The 24737-nt window shown below is 39.2% G+C and overlaps 1 protein-coding gene across 1 annotated transcript in view; it reads left to right on the top strand.

Annotated features, from left to right (window-relative positions):
- The window catches only part of LOC124264980 (M-phase phosphoprotein 8-like), an 87303-nt gene that overhangs the window by 14728 nt on the left and 47838 nt on the right, over window positions 1–24737 (top strand). Inside the window, exons 3-4 of the mRNA XM_046699761.1 lie at window positions 7296–8102; window positions 16810–17452. Of these exons, the coding sequence (XP_046555717.1) occupies window positions 7296–8102; window positions 16810–17452 (1450 nt within the window). The remainder of the gene's footprint in view (window positions 1–7295; window positions 8103–16809; window positions 17453–24737) is intronic.

The following is a 24737-nucleotide window of genomic DNA, read 5'->3' as shown; positions in this document are numbered from 1 at the left end:
TATATTTACTTTCTAAGGTCAATGGGATGAGTGCTGTTTTCGTTTAAAGGGAGATAACTAATATTGGCATACCAAAATGGCCAGATGATGTTGAAGATTTGATTCTTTGCCTAGTGTGGGCTTTGCGCATCTTCCTTGCTGCCTCCAATTCATCCCTTTGTATTATTGTGCATGTTTAAACTTGATCGCGGGGAAACATGTGCACAACTGATTGCTATTTCCAGCTCAAATACACATGGTAATCTTAATCTTAATTAATTTATAGAGTAAAAACTGTAATTAAATTACACAATGCTAGGATATATTTCTTTGGGTTAAATAATAGTATTCTGTATTATATTTTACTGATGACTGCGTCAGATCTCATCCCATTATATTATTGTGCATGTTTGAGCTGATCGCTGGGAAACGTGTGCACAGCTGATTGCTATTTCCGGCTCAAATACACACGGTAATCTCAATCCCTGCAAATAATACAATGCCCAGCAAAACAACTTAGAACTTAAAAGGTAAATTGATGTTTAATTGCAAATTTGACATCTTTACTGACAAAGTTGTCTTTTGTTGTTGGTTCACGCGAAGTGATACGATGTTGTTTTCTTACCCTGGGAAAAAGTTAAGAGTAACTCATAGATAAGCTGACCCCCTTCTACAGACTGTTTTTTTGTATCCTCAAAATACGGCTTATAGACGGTAATATACGGTACACCAGTGAACAGAGGTGGGAGGTTTTACCCCAAAGATGATCCTCTTCAAAGAATTGAAAACCTCTACAGGTTTGGCTAATTCTTTGTCAGAAGAGATCTGTCTTGGGATACATATATGCATAAACACAGACCCCCAAAGACCAAATCTCAGGAGGAGGGAGATTCTTTTAGCTTACAACAAAACCAAAATAGCAAAAACACTACCGAACGAGTGTTAGCTCGCCATTTCACTTATCTGGTCACTTGACATGCGGCTTGAAGGGAAGCATGCCAGAAGATGACCCGTAAGGGAGGTTTCGGGCTCATTTCCGATCTCCATAGTGTTCAGCACATAGAACACATAATAGTATTCATATATTACGACACACAAACACACACACAACTCCCTCCCTCCCTCTTGTATATAAAGAGAACGTAAGGGATGCACATACAGTCAGATCTGACTAAACCCGACAGGGTGGACGGTAAGGTTATACGATTGTAGTGTTGAGAGCATTCAGTGGGAATATCAATAGTACCCATTGACCACAGAAGCAATGCCAATGACAAGACTCACTCAGTCAGGGAGGCAAGACACTGCCCACTGGAGAGAACTGTGTTAACGACAATGACAATGACTAGTTGAGGTTTTAGCTGCTGCTCAGTTAACTGTAGAGGGTTACAGGATAAGTCTAAGAGGAAAGATGTTTTAATCTGTTAAGATCAAAGTCTGGATCAGGACGCCCTAGCGATCTCTTGGGAGGACCTCAATGCTTATGAGTTCCCACCACTGGCGCTTCTTCCACAAGTACTTCAGAAGCTGAAGTCCACCAAAAAGATGACACTGCTCTCGGTCGTAGCTTACTGGGCGGCCCGTAGTTGGCTCGTGGATTTGCTAAGCCTTGCTGTTTCAGATCCAGTACCTCTACCAGACTGAGATGATCTGCTTGTCTATCCACATTCAGAACAACTACACTGATCCCCACAGATGTTCCATCTTCAAGTCTGGCGCATTTCCAGAAATCTTTGCGTGCCAAGGAGTTCTCTAGAAGAGTGGCGGCTGCTATTACTTCGGTTCATCGGACTTCTACACGGTTGATGACAAGTGGAAGAAGAAAGGTTCGAAGACTACTGCAGATTGAAGGGCATACCATCGCTTACCACAGTTTCTGCTCAGGTTGTTGCTGACTACCTACAACATCTGCATTTCGGAACTCCATACTTGGGATGTCAACTGAGTGCGTTTTGAAAGGAAAAAGCACGGCAGAGTTTTTCTGGGTCTTCGATGGGATTTCATTGCAAAGAACCAACTGCCAGGACAACCGGATAGACTGTTTACCCTACCTCCGTTGTCCACTATTCTCGGGCCAGATGACATCAAAGACCTCACGCTCTGTGCCGTAAGAGCACTTACAATCTACCATTGCTGCATCTCAAGACCGTCGTAGGTTGCGCAAGCGTCTCTTCATCCCGCTGTCTACAGCTTCATCAGCGTAAGTCTCATGTACGACACTCGCCTTCTTGATGAGATCTGATGGATACTACTCTTTGGTGGATTTTGACGTGTTCCCTCTCTGAGCTCCCAGACACATCAATCATTGATGTTGTCTGGAACTGAACGTTAAAAAGTCAGCTTCTCATTAAAAAGTTTCTCCTTTGACCTAAATGTATGATTGTTGGGGAATGGTTTCATAGCAGGGACTGGCCAGATTGTAGTCGCAAGACTTTAATTCACTGGGGCCACCTGATAAATCGGGGTGAGGCGAGGTCTACTTGCTGAGTTCCATCCCTTTGTCTTTTAGAAGAAAGACAAAGGTTACGCTTGAAAACCGCATTGACTCTGGAGTGCTCACTCCCTGGGAGTCTTTGTGCCGTGTAATTCCTTGGAGCAAGTAACCTTGCACAAGTCAAGAGTTATGCAGTCATTGTGTTATGCAGTCAAGTGTTATCCAGAGATTGTGCTCATAACATCCCTCCTTGAGCCTCATCACTACGGTTGTCATCCACCACATAGACACAGGGTAATCTGTGACACGCCGTCCAACCGTGGGATAAGTACACTCTGTGAGATAGGATAAGTTTTAAAATTAGAAAATTTTAACTATAAATTGTATATTTATAATACTTATCCTATCTCACGCGATGGATTCCCGTCTGATCATCCCTACTTCACAGATTATGACAATTGCTCCAAGACGAGAATGACAAAACAGTCACATGATCAACCAGCGAGTAGGCTGCATGCTTCTCAGGATATTCGCTCTTTCAAATGTTCAATAGTACTCAACAACAAAGCTTCCTCCATTTCTCCTACCGAACATGCATGACTTTACACTTCCCCTTCTACGGTTGAACGTCAATATTCGTTGCATTTTTGCAATTCCAGTAAACTAGCAAATTTAACTGAAGCTAAGTTTTCTTTAGCCATTAATAAGACAGTTCGCATCACTGCAGTCACTTTTTCGTCAGTTTTCTCATTTGCGACATTCAAATGTGCACTCATCTCATTCTGTTGATAAGTTATTGTCAACACATGATGATGTGCTGCACTCTCACGATGTTCTTTCAGAGCAGATTTTTTCATATTTGAACAACCTTTGATAAAGCCATTTCATTTGCCAGTCAGCTCACATATTTTACAGTACATTATAACAGTTCCATTGTCCTCCTTGTATCGGAGCCATTTAAATTCCGATGTCCAGTCTCAATTAAATTTCCGTAATTTAGTTAGACTGATTGCAGCTTGAACTTGAATAATTATTTTGCCTCTTACTGTTGTTTGTTTTGTCATCCTCAAAAGCAGAAACCTTATGTTTACCTAGAGAAAAAATTGGAAAGCGTCGTCTGCTTTCAGCTTGCCATTTCGACAAACACATTATATTTAAACAATCAGACAATATTATTAGTTTCCATGATTTCCAGTGACAACAGTAATTATTGTGACGTTTCAAGGTACAAAATACATCCATCATTTCGGAATGACTGTCAGACTGACCAATCACATTGCACGTAGCGTAATGAGTTTAGAAGGAAAGCTCATCTGACACAAAAAACGTAACTGGCCGATTCTATTCTTAGAGGATTATTTTAGCAATTTTATTTTTATTTCGGTAACATTTTAACCAGGACAAACAATAGTTTGGGTATTTTACCGGACACGTTGACTGATAGCCTCCAAATTTATCGGTCCCAGGCAATTTTTACCGTCCAAAATCTGGTATATACCTGAGAACGGAAACACTGCGCTATATTGTATGTCAGTGTATATACAGATAAACACACACCTGTCTTTAAAATTCGAACACCCAAAAAAACAGCTAAATATATTCTTATTAACCAAATTAGGTTGTTCTTTCATCATAAATTCTGGCATGACCAGTAAACAATTAAATTGTTTTGAGTAAAGGCTGATGGCAATTTTTTGCAGAATTTTAGGAAACAGATTTGTTTTTGGGTAAATAATCCCTGACCTCTTTCCAGAAAGTCATGGTCATACCCTTATTTTGAACAATTTGTGGTATAATCAGTGATTAGTGCCCTCACAACACTGGGCTACTTAGCAGTGCATTTTAAAGACCAATGGTGGCTGGGGGGCAGCTTTCAGTCCAGGTCTACCTTGACAACATGGTTCATGAAATGTTACATCATATCTGTTGCGTGTATTCATGTGGCAAGTCATGTTAAATTTCTGAGAGGTGATACAGCTGGCTCCAGGACAGGATGGCAGTTTGAACACAGCTGTGTGACACCTTGCTGCACACAATAACAACACGTTTACAAATTACATTCATGTAGGACTCAAACGAAGGGATTGCTTTCACTAAGCACTGGGGCACCAGTCTCCCACTACGTATGTTATGTTGATGTTTCTGTTTTCAGGATTCATTGTTTTCTTCTGTCCTTTTGCCTAGTCACAATAATCGGTATATTTTCAAAAATATATACATGCATCTGTTTGATTGACATTTAAGAAGTTGGTGAGTAATAAGAAGTAAGATACTTTATAGATGACAACTTCTTTATTGTATATGATGTGACATTTCAGTATAGATTTCTTATACCGTTGTCAAGCAAGAGTGAAGTACTACAACACAGAACGGACTTGTATACATCAACAGGGATTAAGTAAGACAACATGTAGGTATGCATCAAAGGGATTAACAACAACAATGGATGGTGGTAATAAATTAATAATGCAGTGACAATAGGAGGAAGCCAACTGTCCATGTGGTAGACCAAAATATGAAGAATGAGGACAATTTTTTATGGATATACAACTTCTTTATTCTGTATAGGCGACGTTTTGATGAATCTAATGTCATTGTCAAGCAATCATCTCCTCAGCTTCTAGAATGACACCCGTGAAGATCCAGGTTTGAATTGATCTTCAGTAACCCATGCTTGTTGTGAGAGGCGACTAACGGGATCGGGTGGGCAGACTCGTATCCCAATTGCGCAGGTTGATACTCATGCTGTTGATCACTGGATCAACTTGGTCCAGACTTGATTATTTACAGACCGCACCATATAGCTGGAATATTGCTGAGTGTGGTGTAAAACCAACTCACTCACTCTAGAATTCCAATCAAAGAAATCAAGATGTACACGGCAGATAAGATTAATTAGCAATGATGGCTGGAGTGCTCTGCTGTGTTGTTTTTATCTGTTCACTGTATGCAGATGGGATGAGATATACTTGTTCTTTGTTGGCTGAGGGCTTGTGTCTGCAGATTAAAACTGCTTTTGCAAGTTTTCTTTTGGTGAAGTCCTGGAGGTTTTTTGATAATATCTCTACATTGTCCCAAATTATGTTGTGATTAGAACAGTTGATGATGTGTTCTGAAAATGCTGATTTTTGGTCTGATTTTGTGTTCTTTGATTCTGATATTTATGGGCCGGGAGGTTTCACCTACACAGGCTTCGCCACAGACACAGTTGATTTTGTAGACAACACCTTTGGGTTGATGTTGTCATTTTGAGGTGTTCCTTCCAATAGCTTTCAGTAGTGTTTTTAGTGATGTAGAGCTGGTAAGGTTGGTTTCGCTGCCTGCTTGTGACAGGATACGACTGATGTGGTGGGATGTCTTCCTTATGAAGGTGAGAGAGATATGAATAGGTGCTGGTTCAGGTTTGTTGGTGGTTGGTTTTCTTGTTGGGTGAAGGTTGGTGCTGATAATCTTATCGACTAGATTTGAGGGTAGTGGTTAAACTTGGTGAAAACATGGCGGAGGTGATGAATTTCTATTGTGAACTGGACCCAGGGTTGCTGTTGGATGAAGTGTTGCAGGAGGATTGCTGGGTCTTGGTCCTGTTACATTAGGTACCAAGCATGTATCATTGTTGAATAACAGCCCTCTACAGAGCCAGTTACATTATGTACCTAGCATGTATCATTGTTGAATAACAGCCCTCTACAGAGCCAGTTACATTATGTACCTAGCATGTATCATTGTTGAATAACAGCCCTCAACAGAGCCAGTTACATTATGTACCTAGCATGTATCATTGTTGAATAACAGCCCTCAACAGAGCCAGTTACATTATGTACCTAGCATGTATCATTGTTGAATAACAGCCCTCTACAGAGCCAGTTACATAATGTCTTTTTCGTCACCAAACTTTGTGTTTCCATGGCAACAAGTTTGACTTTGACTGAATTTGGTGGTAGGGTTCTTTTACCGAGAAAAACTTTAAAACAGTTCAATATTTCTTCAGCAAACGTGGCACATAGATAGGTCTGGTGGTGAACTCGTGCCTTTTGGTAGTTTTGGAATTCTGAATAAAATATTTTATGAGTTTCCATGGCAACAAGTTTTGCTTCGACTGAATTTAGTGGTAGTGCTCCTTTCTGGAGCACAACTTTAAAACCTTTCAATACTCTCCTTCCACTTTGCTACATACACGCCAAAACATTTGACATCAATTTGTTTTTATAGAACAAACTTTATGGATAACAACTTCTTTTTATTTGAAAGTGCGACGTTTCGATACAGATTCTTGTACCGTTGATAAGCATAATGCTTGACAACGGTACAAGAATCTGTATCGAAACACTTTTGTTATCCATAAAGTTTGTTCTATAACAACAAATTGATGTCAAATGTTTTGGCGTGTATATAGCAAAGTGGAAGGAGAGTATTGAAAGGTACAAGAATCTGTATCGAAACGTCGCACTCACGAATAAAAAGAAGTTGTTATCCATAAAGTTTGTTCTATATTGTACTTCCCAACTTCTAAAATGCCACTCAAAGAAATCAATTTGTTTATTCAGCATGTGTGGCCTCCAACCCATATGCAGATAATACAACCAACAGACATAACCATAACTAGTAGACATGTTCGTGAAGAGTATTTTGCCATTGCGGGGGATATTTATGACTTTGTCTTCTTGTTACCTGTTATAAAAGCCATAACCAATGATCACATTGTGAAAACAATAAAAGAAATATTCACAAATATAATAACAGTGTATTCCGTTTCCACATGCAACCCTCATTATGGCCATACTTGAGGACCAGTGACCTAAAAATCAAGTTCTTATGTACTTTTCTATGATGATGCAATGTATTTTCTTGGCTTCATCTGACAAGATTTCTATTGTTGTTTCAGGCTCTTATGGCAGGACGCAGTTTTTCAACAGAAGATGAGTGTTCAGAATATGGATTGCAGCCAAACGAGGAACCTGTCATGCCCATTTTCTCCCCTCCCCCACTGGCAATAGATGCAGAGCCAACATGTACCCTTAAGGACACTTTCTGGAAGGACTTGGAAGAGGGCCGGATCAACCTATTTAATACAGATATGTACTCAAAGGTGAAGGGCCAAGGCCGAGCTTCAAGACCTAAGTCATTCAAGACTCACTTTAAAGGCCGTGCTACTGAAGATAAAGGAAAAGAGAAAAGGGAGATGACAGCAGGAGATGGGATAGAAGGGAGCAGGAAACAGAATCATGGCGAGACAAAAAGGGGCAAACAACCCAAATCAAGCAGGGGTAGATCCATATCAGCCGGTGGTAAGACCACCACAAGCCAAGCTGAGTTGAAGGAGACCTATGGCACTGATGGAGTTAGGAGGACATCATCTTGCACAAGTGACCTCAGTGAAGCCAGCAGTGATAGTTCTGATGTTGTCATGGCCCAAGTCCTTTCTGTCTCCACACCATCGCCACCTGTACTGAGCTGTGTTGAAGACTACAGTGATGATAGCAGTAGGGACTTCAGTGACCACAGATACAGTTCTCCAGCCGACATTACCGGATCTATTTCACAGTCTCCCAACTGCTCCCAGGAAGCAAGATTCCAGTCATTGTCTCCTGACCTTTCCCAGGAAGCAGTTTCAGAGGATACAGGCATTGGCATGGATGGTATTGACCTCTTAAGTCCACAACGTGAGGTCAAGGATACACAGTTAGTTGTGGTGAGTGCTGTTCGACATTTGTGCATTAATGAGAGCAAACAGGATTGGAAGATGTTTATAATTCTCATGAATACATTCCTTCTAATACTTGAATGCCATTTTCTTGAAACTTGTCTCTGAATCCACAGGTTATGATTGACTATAATTTTTTAAGTCTAAGGTTTTGTGTTCTTTCTTCCTAGTGGTCCTTCAAGTGCTATCCGCAGACATTATCTCCCTTATCTGAAAAGCAGGAAAATCTCAAAAGTTTGGTTTGGCTATTCTTTGCTTTTGTAAACGTGGGTAAATCAAAGGGCACTAAACACATCTCTTCCGCCCACTTGGGCACAAACAATTGTTCTGCATGTGTCTGAAGTTAATGCCCACGCAAGATCTACACCGGAAGGGTTTAAAAATATACGTTAGTTGTCAATAAGGGCCAAGAAAAAAACATGGCATAGGAATTTTGCACTAGACAGAAGCGGAGATCATACCGGATAATCTTTCAGTCTCGGGGGAGCCAGGCGTTCCTCCTATCCTGTCTGATCTTGACATACCCCATCCTTCTACTTAAGAAGCTGACCGCATAGACTGCAGGAAGCCCTGCTGATCCTATCATGGGACACCCACCCAGGGATAACAGGATTGACTTTGGCAGTACATGCTGGGAAAGCTGCACAAGTTATCCCATCAGGAGTTAGGGTTACAGTACACTGGCAGCATTGGCTGTATGGGCCAAGATAGCGTTAGCCCTAGATTGCAGGATACAGCATGGACATGGCAGGCAGTATTCGGCTCTTAGTCTCGACTAGCTAACCTTGCTAGACAAATTGCACCCAAGAGGAGAAACAGCTACTTACGGTACATCAGCTCCATTCATTATTTTCATTGAGTTGGACTCGTCGGATCCTGGACAAGGATTCTCCTCTCTTGTATTCCTGGTCTCCAACACGGATTCAACAGACCACAGGATGATCATCAATGTTAAGATCCTTAAATAGGAAAGCCTGAGACCTCCTAAGATTCGGATGAGTCCATGCAGAACCTAAGGCATGACGCACATCTTACACATTCTGATCCATACAGCCTCTCAGAGATATCTTTGCTTTGCTGTAAATGGGAGACTCTTCCAGTTCAGGGTGCCACAGTCATTAAAACACTAGTCCTGGCTTATCTGCATCTACTAGATTATCAGATTCAAGGATACTTAGATGATTGTAAATATAGATGACAGACGTAGATGACAGTTTACATTATGTCCAGTTTTAGTCTATCCCCTAGAAGATTGTTATCACAATGTCCGGACCAAGATAGTGGTGCGTCAGGGATCTCCTCAAGCTCTACATCAATGGATGTCACAACTGTGAGGACTCAACTCAATGCAGGATCTAAAACCCAGAAACAGTCTGCATCTCAGGTACATAGAAGATTGGATAAACCAACATCAAGGGATGCAGATAGACTCTATCATAACACCAACAGGGATAGTTTTCAAGGACTCAGCATGGTGGAACATTTGTTATCCTTAGGACTATAATCAATATCCTCGGCAACGGTATATTTTGTCTGGAAAAGATTCTACCCATAATAATAATAATAATAATAATAATAATGTGGGTATTTAAATAGCGCTACATCCAGGTACTAATACCCGCTCATGGCACTACAATACTTAAGGGGAAAAGAAAAATGACAAAATAAATGCTTCATCTGGATGTCTTCAAGCACAAGTTGGAGCAACCTCATATAGGTCTGTTTTCAATGCTGCTCAACAACCAGTTATCAACCTGTATCAACCCAGTTCTGGATCCTCTAGCTTACACTGTGGACGCCATGATGATTTCTTTGGAAGGCATCATATGCGTTTCCACGTACATTGCTAATCCCATGTCCTAGACAAGAGGGACAGTGGGGCAGCAAAGTGGTGACAGCTTCCGCTCGTCGCGCCGAAGACCCAGGTTCAATTCCCCAGATGGAGACAGTGTGTGGCACACCCATGATATAGCTGGAATATAGCTACAAGCAACGTAAAACTAAACTCACTCATTCACACCTAGAAGATGAGGAATCATGAGATAACCCTATGTCCTGGGGCACCAACATGGCTGACACCTTCAGATAGCCTCTCCCCACTAGTGGATCAACCTCTTTGTCTGCCCCTATAGTCAACTCTACTCAGACAAGCGACAGATTCCACGGCATTCTTTAACAGCTCCACTTACACGTATGGAAACTATCCAGTGACCTCTTGTGGTATCTGGCTTTCAACAAGATGTTTCCTCACCTGTTAAACAGTCAGTCAAGCTTCAACATCTGCTAAGTGGACTTATGACTTAAGTGGAACCAATTACAGCAGTTGAGTCAATGTCTGTATAACAGTGCCAATTTTAGCAGAATTTCTACTCATCTTAGAAAGGACCTAAATCTTTCACACATGCATTGGCATTTGTCCTAACAAAACAAGGGATTCATATTGTGAAGGACCCGGTGTAAAAGGCCAAACTTTTCCCCTGGCCAAACCTTCATAAAATATGGAAGTGACATCATCATGACGTCATCAGAAATGATGTTGGAAATGATATGATGATCTACTATCATAATAAGGACAGCAACAAGAAGTTTTCACTAGTGTTGTCACAACAAATGAATGTAGGTCTAATTGTCTTATCAGTAAACATTTAGACTTTTTGTGTTTCATGGATGTCTTAATAACTTAGATTGGGGGTACTCTGGGCCCATCATGTTTCTTGTAGGATTCAGCAATCAAGTGTTTGAGGGACATATTCATTAGAATTTTTTACATCTCTCACTGATAGCTCTTGGAAGACCACTAGGAAGAAAGACAACACAAAACCTTGGACTTCAAAAATTATATTCAACCTGTGTATTCAGAAAAAAGTTTCAGGAAAAAGGTGCTCAAGTGTTAGAGTAGACTAACAACTAGTCTCTGAAATGAACATATTTTACTGGAAAAAGTTCATAGTAAAAAAAAATATATAATGAAAAGGAGCCCTGAGACTTTCTTCATTTTCAGAAGCTGAGGAAATCTAGACTTGCCACATTTTCTAGACTTGTGTGGGCTTTCTTGGATATATTTGCTTCAGGGTCTGTACGAGAGACTAGTGTTAGAGGTACTGTTTAAAGAATTATAATCACTGTTGATAATGTCAGAATTTCGTCTTAGCTGATTCATGGTATGAACACTGTAAACTGTTGTAAAGAGTTAATTCATATTTTAAAAGTTTTCCAGTCAAAGTAAATTATTATCAAACTTAGATTTCAGCTTTAGTGCTTCATTGTCTCAATTTCTGCTTCTCAGTCATATAAATATGATAAATTAATTCACAAGTCAGCTTGATAGGAAAATCCATGTACATGATGAATTATTCGTGTTCAGTATTTTTCAGAACCATTTATAGTACGTGTGGCATATTAACGCCTCTGTCCCACTGAAGGTCATAGTTTAATTTGTAAATTACATGAATGCATTCAGTAGTTGCAATCATCAGGAGAATATGTTGTTCTCACTTAGGATGATGTGTAACAATTCCGTCACAATACATCCAAACACAGGTTTCCAAGCACCTCATACACCATGCCCACAACTCCATGCATGTGTCTAGTCATCATGAAATTGAAGTCCTAAAGTGGTTACATTGTGAACAGGGTTTTTGTAATCATTATTTGTTGGATGATTGTTTTAGATCTTCAAAACCTGACCCTTAGCAAACTTCAAATGTATGCTTTAATTACTCAGGCATAGTAAGTGAGTCTTTTGATAACACTAACTATGCTAACAATGAGATGCAGTCAAGCAGTAAGACTTTGTGAAGATTCCAGGTAAGAATGGTTGTAAGAGGTAATCAATGATAGTTTTATCAGATTAAGTGATTGCACATCATCATACTCTGGATAATTGCCTACAATATTGATCTCTGTGATGTCAGGCTAGTGTCATGTAATATCATTCCCATCCCACTGGTATTTCAGTTTGTAGTCTGAAGTATCTAACGTATTTTCCATCAGCAACTAAAGACAACTAGTATATGTTGTACTTATTTGGTGTATTAATTCATGTAGTTAGTATTTCAAAAGCTTTTGGGCCTTGGTTTCACCCAACTGTCTGCCTGTGATGGGCCTGCTTCATTGTCGCCAAAGACTCTTCTCTTCAGTGTATTACCAGTAGAGCTCTTTCTCTCTGCAACCATATACTTATGGCTCAATTAACACTTCTTTACAGTGATACCCTCTATCAAAATGAACATCTGAATGGCCAGATTTTGGCTGATGTAGAGCATGGTGTTTCCAGAGATGGTATAATGAGGATATATATTAATATGGTACATTGTATATTAATATTGTGATAAGGGTAGAGAATTTGTACGAATTTTCAGTCCATATTTATCATTGTTGATATTTCTAAGAATACTGAATTGTTTTCTGAGACACTTACCTTCAAATATGTGCAATTGCATTTTCATTCATGTAACTTTTTTATGTGCTTATTTGCTTGGAATCATCAAAGGGTATTGCATTGGTGATATATGTTCTAGCACACATGAACAAGCAAGAGTGAAAGAAACATAAAGGTTAAATCCAGAATTATCATGTACAATGATAGGTCTACTAATAATACATTCCACTGTACTGATAGAGATATTGATTACTCAGAGTCTGGTTGTAATACATTGTGCTGTATTGATAGAGATATTGATTAGTCAGGGTCTCTTGTAATACATTCCGCTGGATTGATAGAGATATTGATGAGTCAGGGTCTGGATGTAATACATTCCGCTGTATTGATAGAGATATTGATAAGTCAGAGTCTGGTTGTAAAACATTCCACTGTATTGATAGAGATATTGATATACAGTGTATGGTTGTAATACATTCCACTGTATTGATAGAGATATTGATTAGTCAGGGTCTGGTTGTAATACATTCCACTGTATTGATAGAGATATTGATTAGTCAGAGTCTGGTTGTAATACATTCCACTGTATTGATAGTGATATTGATAAGTCAGAATCTGGTTGTAATACATTCCGCTGTATTGATAGAGATATTGATTAGTCAGAGTCTGGTTGTAATAAATTGCACTGTATGGATAGAGATATTGATATACAGTGTATGGTTGTAATACATTCCACTGTATTGATAGAGATATTGATTAGTCAGAGTCTGGTTGTAATAAATTCTGCTGTATTGATAGAGATATTGATTAGTCGGGGTCTTGTTCCAATACATTCCACTGTATTGATAGAGATATTGATTAGTCAGGGTCTGGTTGTAGTACATTCCACTGTATTGATAGAGATATTGATTAGTCAGGGTCTGGTTGTAATAAATTCTGCTGTATTGATAGAGATATTGATTAGTCGGGGTCTAGTTCCAATACATTCCACTGTATTGATAGAGATATTGATTAGTCAGGGTCTTGTTTTGATACATTCCACTGTATTGATAGAGATATTGATTAGTCTGAGTCTGGTTGTAATACATTCCGCTGTATTGATAGGGATATTGATTAGTCAGGGTCTGGTTGTAATAAATTCCTCTGTATTGATAGAGATATTGATTAGTCGGGGTCTGGTTCCAATACATTCCACTGTATTGATAGGGATATTGATTAGTCAGGGTCTTCTTTTGATACATTCCTCTGTATTGATAGAGATATTGATTAGTCAGGGTCTTGTTTTGATACATTCCGCTGTATTGATAGGGATAGTGATTAGTCAGGGTCTGGTTGTAATAAATTCTGCTGTATTGATAGAGATATTGATTAGTCGGGGTCTTGTTCCAATACATTCCACTGTATTGATAGAGATATTGATTAGTCAGGGTCTGGTTGTAGTACATTCCACTGTATTGATAGAGATATTGATTAGTCAGGGTCTGGTTGTAATAAATTCTGCTGTATTGATAGAGATATTGATTAGTCGGGGTCTGGTTCCAATACATTCCACTGTATTGATAGAGATATTGATTAGTTGTAACACATTCTACTGTATTGATAGAGATATTGATTAGTCAGGGTCTGGTTGTAGTACATTCCACTGTATTGATAGAGATATTGATTAGTCAGGGTCTTGTTTTGATACATTCCGCTGTATTGATAGGGATAGTGATTAGTCAGGGTCTGGTTGTAATAAATTCTGCTGTATTGATAGAGATATTGATTAGTCGGGGTCTTGTTCCAATACATTCCACTGTATTGATAGAGATATTGATTAGTCAGGGTCTGGTTGTAGTACATTCCACTGTATTGATAGAGATATTGATTAGTCAGGGTCTTCTTTTGATACATTCCTCTGTATTGATAGAGATATTGATTAGTCAGGGTCTTGTTTTGATACATTCAGCTGTATTGATAGGGATAGTGATTAGTCCGGGTCTGGTTGTAATAAATTCTGCTGTATTGATAGAGATATTGATTAGTCGGGGTCTTGTTCCAATACATTCCACTGTATTGATAGAGATATTGATTAGTCAGGGTCTGGTTGTAATACATTCCACTGTATTGATAGAGATATTGATTAGTCGGGGTCTTGTTCCAATACTTTCCACTGTATTGATAGAGATATTGATTAGTCAGGGTCTGGTTGTAATACATTCTGTTGTATTGATGGAGATATTGATTAGTTGTAACACATTCCGCTGTATTGATAGAGATATTGATGAGTCAGGGTCTGGTTGTAATACATTGTGCTGTATTGATAGAGATATTGATTAGTCAGGGTCTGGTTGTAAAAAATTCTGCTGTATTGATAGAGATATTGATTAGTCGGGGTCTGGTTCCAATACATTCCACTGTATTGATAGAGATATTGATTAGTCAGGGTCTGGTTCCAATAGATTTCACTGTATTGATAGAGATATTGATTAGTCAGGGTCTTGTTTTGATACATTCCGCTGTATTGATAGGGATAGTGATTAGTCATTGATAGGGATAGTGATTAGTCAGGGTCTGGTTGTAATAAATTCTGCTGTATTGATAGAGATATTGATTAGTCGGGGTCTTGTTCCAATACATTCCACTGTATTGATAGAGATATTGATTAGTCAGGGTCTGGTTGTAATACATTCCACTGTATTGATAGAGATATTGATTAGTCGGGGTCTTGTTCCAATACATTCCACTGTATTGATAGAGATATTGATTAGTCAGGGTCTGGTTGTAAGACATTCTGTTGTATTGATAGAGATATTGATTAGTTGTAACACATTCCGCTGTATTGATAGAGATATTGATTAGTCAGGGTCTGCTTGTAATACATTGTGCTGTATTGATAGAGATATTGATTAGTCGGGGTCTGGTTCCAATCCATTCCACTGTATTGATAGAGATATTGATTAGTCAGGGTCTGGTTCCAATACATTCCACTGTATTGATAGAGATATTGATTAGTCAGGGTCTTGTTTTGATACATTCCGCTGTATTGATAGGGATAGTGATTAGTCAGGGTCTGGTTGTAATAAATTCTGCTGTATTGATAGAGATATTGATTAGTCGGGGTCTTGTTCCAATACATTCCACTGTATTGATAGAGATATTGATTAGTCAGGGTCTGGTTGTAATACATTCCACTGTATTGATAGAGATATTGATTTGTCGGGGTCTTGTTCCAATACATTCCACTGTATTGATAGAGATATTGATTAGTCAGGGTCTGGTTGTAATACATTCTGTTGTATTGATAGAGATATTGATTAGTTGTAGCACATTCCGCTGTATTGATAGAGATATTGATTAGTCAGGGTCTGGTTGTAATACATTGTGCTGTATTGATAGAGATATTGATTAGTCAGGGTCCGTTGTAATACATCCCACTGGATTGATAGAGATATTGATTAGTCAGAGTCTGGTTGTAATACATTCCACTGTATTGATATAGATATTGGTATACAGTGTATGGTTGTAATACATTCCACTGTATTGATAGGGATATTGATTAGTCAGAGTCTGGTTGTAATACATTCCACTGTATTGATATAGATATTGATATACAGTGTATGGTTGTAATACATTCCACTGTATTGATAGGGATATTGATTAGTGAGAGTCTGGTTGTAATACATTCCACTGTATTGATAGAGATATTGATTAGTCAGGGTCTGGTTGTAATACATTGCGCTGTATTGATAGAGATATTGATTAGTCAGGGTCTGGTTGTAATACATTCCGCTGTATTGATAGGGATATTGATTAGTCAGTCTGGTTTTGATATGTTCTGCTGTATTGATAGAGATATTGATTAGTCCCAGTCTGGTTTTAATACATTCCGCTGTATTGATAGAGATATTGATTAGTCAGAGTCTGGTTGTAATACATTCCGCTGTATTGATACAGATATTGATTAGTCAGGGTCTGGTTGTAATATATTCCACTGAATTGACAGAGGTCTGGATTAAAGGTCAGTCTGGACAGATTCCGCTGTCCCTAATAATAATTATACAGAGACTACGATTGAAACATGTTGGTATTCTTGACTTGATGCCCCCAGGACAATACAAAACTCACAAAGCATACATCAGAAACACATAGTCACTCTTTCATCTGGTGTGAGGTTGTAGTTGGCATATTTCATGTGCAACAAGTACCAGGTATGCAATGTGTTTTGTGGTGTGTAAAATGTGGACAAAACTGGTTACTGCATTGATCTTTTTCCAGACTCTTGTTTTGTAGGATGTTTTCATATACCATGTACAAATCTTTGTTTATTTTCAGGGATCAAATTGTGAAAATCAGAATGACATTTTTCAAACAGCAACTGAGAAAACATCCACAGAAAAGGAATCATCAATTCATAGAGAAAAGACAGTTAGAGTAGAAGACACCTTGAAAACTGTAACTGATGTCAAGAAAACAGTGACACAGACTTCTGAATTAAAAACTTGTAAGAAATCTAAAGTGCAGGTAGATTTTATATTAGAAGGACACAAAGTCCCAGAAAAAAAGTTTAAGCTTGACCCTGAAAGTATTAAACAAAAACATCGACACAAATCCACATGTTCAAACAAGGAGGGCAGTAGCAGAGACAGTGTGTATAGTGCTCCATTAAAGACTGTCATCTCAGCCTGTGCCAAGACTGGCAAAGAGAATGTAGGGGATAAACATGTGGCAAATATATTTACTGGTCTGTCAAATGTACTCCATCCAAGCATCAAGCCCAGGGGTCCCACTGGTGGCCGGCTGACTGACCCAAGGATGGAAACGAGTACAAGCCAAGCCAATAACACATGTGAAACTGGCAAAGTCACCACCAAGCGCAAGGAGTGTAATCCAAATGACTTTGCCCAGCCTCTTGAAAAGATCCTGAACAGTTCACTTCTGCCCATATTACCTGACAACAAGACAATTTTGGATAAAGGTAAGCATGACCTTTGTGTGAATTACACAATGCCATTTTAGAAAGTGGTCAAATGTAACCGTGTTACATGACCTTTGTGGTTTCAGAAGTGCTTTACATCTACAGTCAGACCTCGTTAATACCAACACTTTGGTTTTTTAAAAAAAACGTTCGGATAGTGAAACGTTCGTACTGCTGAAACCACAGTATATGCACCGAGTTACTTCCCCTTAATACAACTACAACTGAAATAAAATTATTTTTGAATGAAAATGCAAGCTTACATTTATAACGTCCAGATAAACCACGAAAGAAGCAAAAACTATGGCGATTTTTTTCCATTTGTGACATGTCATAACATGCCCGTGCCTTTTTCTTTTATATTTTCATTTTTACGTCATCAGAAAATTATTATAAAAAGATTTCTTAAATAATATGTACGGTCGCCTATTTCCCGATATCTGTGGCTTTCCGCTCGGTAACATGACATAACAACGGAAAATACCTGCGCGCTTTCGAAGCATCGCATGAATAACATGGGAGGCGAATCGTTTGATGTCGGGTATTGTTCGAAAGCTCTGAACATCAACAACATCACTGAACCCTTGCCGAGAGTATTTTCACAGTTGTAAGAAGCGATTTTATTGGATACAAATTGGTTTCTAATGACGCTTTTTCACTACAGTCTGCTATCAGGGTCGTGATTGGTCAAAATCAGACACGTGACCTAAGGCAGCCAATCATATTACGGAAATGGATACCGTCCTCGTAAATGAAAACTTTTAGATTTAGACGAAAGTTTTGGGTAAAATAATGCTATTTTGAACATATTAAGCAAGAAATCGCTACCTATACGTAAATTATGGAACTTATTGGACGTATCGTGCTAGGTTATGACCTGTGACAAAAATGCTTCATGTATATATTTTGTTGATTGTATTCATTAGTTTATTCAATATGTTTAATGAATTCCTCGAAACATCGTTACTTTGCTCTTTGACAATGTTATTGTGGACCCGCTGCCGGCATGCGTCCGAGTCGCTAAGCCGCTAAACAAACAACGTGTCACTTTGGGTGGGCCAGTCAGCAGCGCGGTCAACTTCAATCGTTCGGATTAACGCAGCTGTTTACAACGTAATTAGTCCAATCCGTTCCGACTAACCAGCGTTCGGAGGCGGAAACTGAATCATCGGATTAACGAGGTGTCAATTATATACAATATATAGGGAGATGATTTGGTGCCCAGTGAGTAGCGTTCGGAAGTCGGTGGATTCGGATTAACGAGGACCGGATTGACGCGGTCTGACTGTATACCGTGATACTGATCAAGGTCAAACACCTAAACACTCACTAAATGCAGATACTGAAATACCCTCCCAACCATTTCTATGGCATTTTAGTTCATGTGTTTACTGACAAAATTTCTGTTCTCAAGATTACAAAAATACTCTGTAACTTTTTCACCTTTATTGATCCATCGAGCCCCAGACCTGACCAGTAGCCCTTCCAATTTTATTTTCCTTTAGTCTTGCAATTCCTGTCTTTTTTGTTCCAATGCTTCAACATTTTCTTTTGTTATGTTGCTTTCTGGTCTATTAATCTCACTCAATAAATCATTCTCATTTTTCTTGCATTCTTTATTTTTTAAAGATGAATAAGAAATAGTTTTCCCTCTTATCTCCATTAATAAAGTTTCAAAGAAAAGTTGATCACTTACAGTAAAATCAGCTGAGGCTGGAGATAAAGCGTCAGAGTCATTGATACTGGTAGGTTTTGAATACTGTTTAGTGACTTCAGAAATAGCTTGTTTTATTTCATTAATTAACAGTCTCTAAGCAATGAGTTATTAAATTTCCAGTATGTACCTTTTTTATCCTGATATGTAAGATCTATATGTAGAGTAACCATGGAATGATCTGATCTGTAGCCTTGTATAATGTTAGCACTGGTAACATGACAATACAAATCTTCAGAAACAACAAAATATAATCTAGTTGTGCTTGCTTCAAAGGATATTTTCTCCTCCAAGTATACTTGCATAAGTCAGGATTGTGGTCACGCCAAATATCTATCAAATTTAATTTGCCCAGCATTTCTAAGACCTGATCCCTGGCAAGAAGATTGATTAATATTTTTATAATTATTTGTAACTTTATAAGGGTCAATTACTAAATTGAAGTTGCCACCAATACCAGATATATGACCGACTATAAGTCGGAAATTTGATACCAGAAAATGTAGGTAAAAAATCAGACCCGACTTATACTTGAGTTCATTAATCTACCCAAAAAATTCCCGAGGTCAGGTGTGTGAATCTGCCAGCCCTGCGAACTCAACTGGCAATGTTTACACCGGAAGCAGGAAGCATATACGTACTGACAACGTTTCCAAAGGTAAATGACATCGTGGGACAAATAAAACATAAAATATAAAACTTTGTTGTTTGTCTTTTGTAAAATATATTTCATAGTATAAACAATACATTAAATTTAATCAGATATTTTGATCACAGCCATGTACTTACAGGTACTTTGTTATCGAGCGATAAAGTTGGGCCACGTGACACGACTTGTTTCACGTAAAGTAAACTTATTTGTATGGTATTTTTCCTTATCCTGACTCATGCTCTTTTGATGTCGGGCATCGCTCGTCTTCTTCTTCTTGAAGCAATTTAACATAGTGGAACACTAGTGTATCTCCCTAATTGAAGCTCCCTTCAATTTAAAATCACTAATTAGTATTCACCACGAAGTTACCTCCTTTCACAAGCTGAACGAGGGCTTCACCTCTACCCATGTGCCTCACTCTCTTCTTCTTCGCCCAGTGAGCTGGACGTGAGAGCTCTGTGTCTCCCGACACACTATATCCTTTGAAATATATTTAGTTAGTTACCTCGTGATAGACATCTATAGAGGTTTAGCTAGTATCCTTCAACGATTATATATTGATATTTAGTCGCTTTTCTACAGTTTATTCAATGGACGCCGTGGTTTGTTTCAGTGGATTACGCTTGATGAAAATTCTGTACTATTGCAGATTACGCTTTTATGCTGCTGCTGATCCGCCTTTAATATGATGTAACGGCCATGTTTATTATATTCACATTGCAGTTGCGTACTAATTTATCCAATTCTACCTTTTATTAATATTTACTTTGGCGCTTGGCACGCATACAGCAGATAGGTCGCTGTGATGCAGACTCTAGTATGACTGATACACCGGAACCCTCGCCAGTCTACTGCTGTTGGTCGACTCTCCCGTGTGGTGGTGTTCCGCTAGAGTGGTGGAGAGGTGTGGACGTAGTCCGCCATCTCCAAGAAGCATCCTGCTTCCCCAGACATCCCATCGCCGCAGCAGAAGACTAGAGGGTTTTTCTACCACATCTCAACAGCCGAGACCGCTCCCATCGCAGTTTGGGCCTGTTTGATGATCAGCCGTCATCATACCAGATGTACATCAAAGATTGACCGATGTCGGCTCAGATCAGCATGCAGCCTGATGTACCAACGCGAGATATGCTGGCGATCGGCCCTGAGGGTCCCATCATTACTAACACTCAACGCAGACGCCGCGACACCCAGGGCAGCGCCGACCTCTGAGGGAAAATCAACGGTCTACTAGGACTTTCTCAACCGAGATTGTTCCAGCCGATGACCTGGACCTCTACGATGATCAGCTGATCATCATCCCCGACGCGCACGCCACAAGAAACGACCGGTGATTAGCTACAACGACATCAGCAGAGATCACCATGCAGCCTGATGCCTCTACACTGATGTCGGACGATTTTCCGTGGACCCTCCATTAACACCGCAGATAAAGCACCGACGCACTTCGCCGCAGACCATCCCAGAAGACATGATGCGACAAATTATGAACATCATGGAGGACCACTATATCTGCGGTAGCAGGGTCCGAAGTTTTTCGCTGAAGGCTCCAACGTGACAGCACCCCAGAGGCACCCCCGTCCAACGTAGCAGCCAGGACGATGTCACCTTCGCTGGCGAAGTCACGGACCACCTTGACGGCGACCTAGATGTACAGCCTTCGCTAAGGCCTTCGGGCGGAAAGGACCTAGATGTACAGCCTTCGCTGGGCGAAAGAACCTAGATAGTACAGCCTTCGCCAAGGACTTCGCGAAGGCAGGATAGATCATCACCTTATGCGTTTCATCCCTAGATGTGGACTCGACCATCAGACATCACGGAAGCCTTCGCTGGCTGGGTCATATCGCTGCCTCCGACCGACGCAGAGGAAGCTTCGCGAAGGCATGCCCAGGACACCTGAATCCAGATCATCATCATCTAGAAGGACATCGAGGGACTATACAAGAGCTTCACAAAACTATCAACGCTCTCACAAGTCTCCGAAAGATCAACCCATAGACAAGTTGATCATCGATATCAAGTATATAAGAACTACAATCGATATTGGTTCTGTTGAATCCATGACGAGACGTGATGTTCGCTGGCCTAAATAGATCTAGAACGATCAATTAGACACTTATCACCAGACTTCGTGAATACCTACTTCTGAATATGATAAGATGATCCATGCGGCCCTATTTAGGCAAGCGCCACCGATCCCACATCCTGTTAAACACAGAGGCTGTTCACGGCAAGCAAGCGCCATATATATATTTATATATATATATATATACTAATCGGGTTTTGATTCTCGACACCTTCGCGATGGTCGCTAAGGCTAAGTGGCTCCAAGTCTACTTCACCCAGAAGATCTAGAAGGGATACTTCGAGAACTTCGCTAAGTCTCCGGCGCTCACCGAGGAAGTCTCCTCCAAGGTTTCCATATACTAGCCACTGGCCATATATAGCTACTCGTCAGTCCGTTTCAAGACGCCGCATAAGTTGATTATCAACTGTATGCCAGATGCCGCCTATAAGCCTCTGCTAAGATAATTGCTCAGGCTATTTACAACACAGAACGCCGCTGTATTATTAGTCAACCACATTTCATAGATCTTCACAGAAATCAACTATTCCGTGATAAATTGCTAATATACAATCCCGACGACGATACGATTATCTACATGCGTGACCATTACGCATATCTGCAGACAATTCAATATCGAAATTGAACAGCAGCCTTGTTACAGCGAGTATAACTCTTAATCGCAAAAGTTTCTGAGAAGAAATATGTACAACAAGTTCAACGCTAATTCTACAATTATGACGATACATTCATGTATACAGTCTACAAGCTCACAACTTGCAAGTTGTTTATACCCTTATATATAAGGAAGTCGGAATTATATTCAAAACTGAAATTACTTTCACGACAACCAGGAAAATAACCTACCCAGCATAAAATTACAGAGCCAGATATTTCACAACCGGAGGTTTTCGCATGATACCATTAACCCTCGAACACGGGTCACCGGATAACTTCGAAGCTACGGTGAAGACCGACGCTTATGCTAATATCAACGACGACAAGAATTTATTCAAGGTGGGTTTTTCCCCGCTACACCGGGTGACATCACAGCTGGTATTATACAGAATCAAAATGCCTTGTTCTGATTGGACCATGAGGGACAACGACCTACACAGAGGTCGATCTCAATTCACAGTTCAAGACTTACGCCACAAGTGACAACTATATATCAGTGAACGAGCAAGCCTCATTACAGTCCAGTTAACCTGAACATTCATGATTAGACTGCCTTTCTTCATTAGAGACCTCCCCTGTCAAGTTAAGACGAGGGATCGGCAGTCAGGCGATTTTACATAAAGTTCAACGAGGACAGACACACCTGGTTGTGCACCTACATCGCCAAGGACTTCGCAGCTTAATTACCTAGACGAAGATACAAGTGGATCTAAATCCACAGCTGCTTCAGACTACAGCTGAATTTCATCAAGCTTACTTAACACAACTAGATGGTTAGTAAACCTACTAAACTTCTGTTTGGAGAATAAAACGGAAATTTCACTTCCCAACCTGGGGATATGAATATAGTGTTCCAACACCTCACAAGTGAGGTTTATGAACACGCCTGGATGACATACTTGGACCCCATGATACGATGATTCTATCAAGTTGGCCAGCAAGAGCACTGTAAATTTATCTCCACTTAAACCAAACAGGAGGAAAAAAAATGCAACAGATTATTTCCTCTATCATCAACTTACGAGAGTGAAGTCTCATGTACTATATCTCCATTTGGATCAGAACTGTCATACTACGCATATATGCGGATGGACCTATTCCGACCCTCCATGAGCTTAATACTCATGATATTATAGCTAACTTCTACAATTGTTCTACACAAATGTGATTGAAATAATGGAGGGTTATTTCTGAACCGATATGGTGGTTGCAAACCATTATCTGAGAGATATCACCACCGAGGACGCCCCAGGTATACACCAATTCGATCCCATGGTCCTCGCACAACAGCTGATAGTTCTCGAGAAGATAAGTCAATCTAACAGATTTTTACTTATCTTATAACAATACTAAATAGCTTCATGCTATGTATAATTTACTTAAGTTCCTTTTATCATCACAGTACTATGATTATTACATCATACAATATATAAGTTAACAACTCTACAGAGTTTGTTATTATATATATTTACCTTAAGTTATTCATATCTTAAGAGTAATACTATGGTTACATGATAAATGCATTAGCTAACAAACTCTACAGAGTTTTTGGCTTATTTTATACATAGCTTAAGTTAATTAAGCTAACAAACTCTACGGAGTTTTACTATTATATAGGTAACTTAAGCTAATTATACCTTAAGCATAGTACTATACTCATATTATTAAAATATATTGGCTAACAAACTCTAAGGAGTTTTGCTATTATATAGGTAGCTTAAGCTTATTCATATCTTAAGCTTAGTACTATGTTTATATCATATAAGTAGATTAGCTAACAAACTCTAAAGAGTTTTTTGCTATAAGTATCATCATATTTCTAAGCAATATGGTTATATTATAACATGTATTAGCTATCAAACTCTACAGAGTTTTAGCTATTATATATGTAACTTAAGCTTATTCATATCTTAAGCCAGTACTGTTTATATCATATAGGTATATTAGCTATCAAAACTCTAAAAGAGGGTTTTGCTATTATATATTTTCGCTTAAGTTTCATCATATTTTAAGCTTTATGGTTACATTATAACATGTATTAGCTAACAAACTCTACGGAGTTCTTGCTATTATATATGTAGCTTAAGTTTTCCTTCATAAGCTCAATACTAGGTTTATATCATAGCTAACAAACTCTAAAGGGTTGTTTTCACTTATTATACAATTAGCTTAAGTT

The sequence above is a fragment of the Haliotis rubra genome, unplaced genomic scaffold, assembly GCF_003918875.1.
Source record: "Haliotis rubra isolate DU_JTF1 unplaced genomic scaffold, ASM391887v1 Scf953, whole genome shotgun sequence".
In the NCBI taxonomy this organism is placed as follows: domain Eukaryota; kingdom Metazoa; phylum Mollusca; class Gastropoda; order Lepetellida; family Haliotidae; genus Haliotis; species Haliotis rubra.
This window is presented reverse-complemented; position numbering and strand designations above follow the sequence as displayed.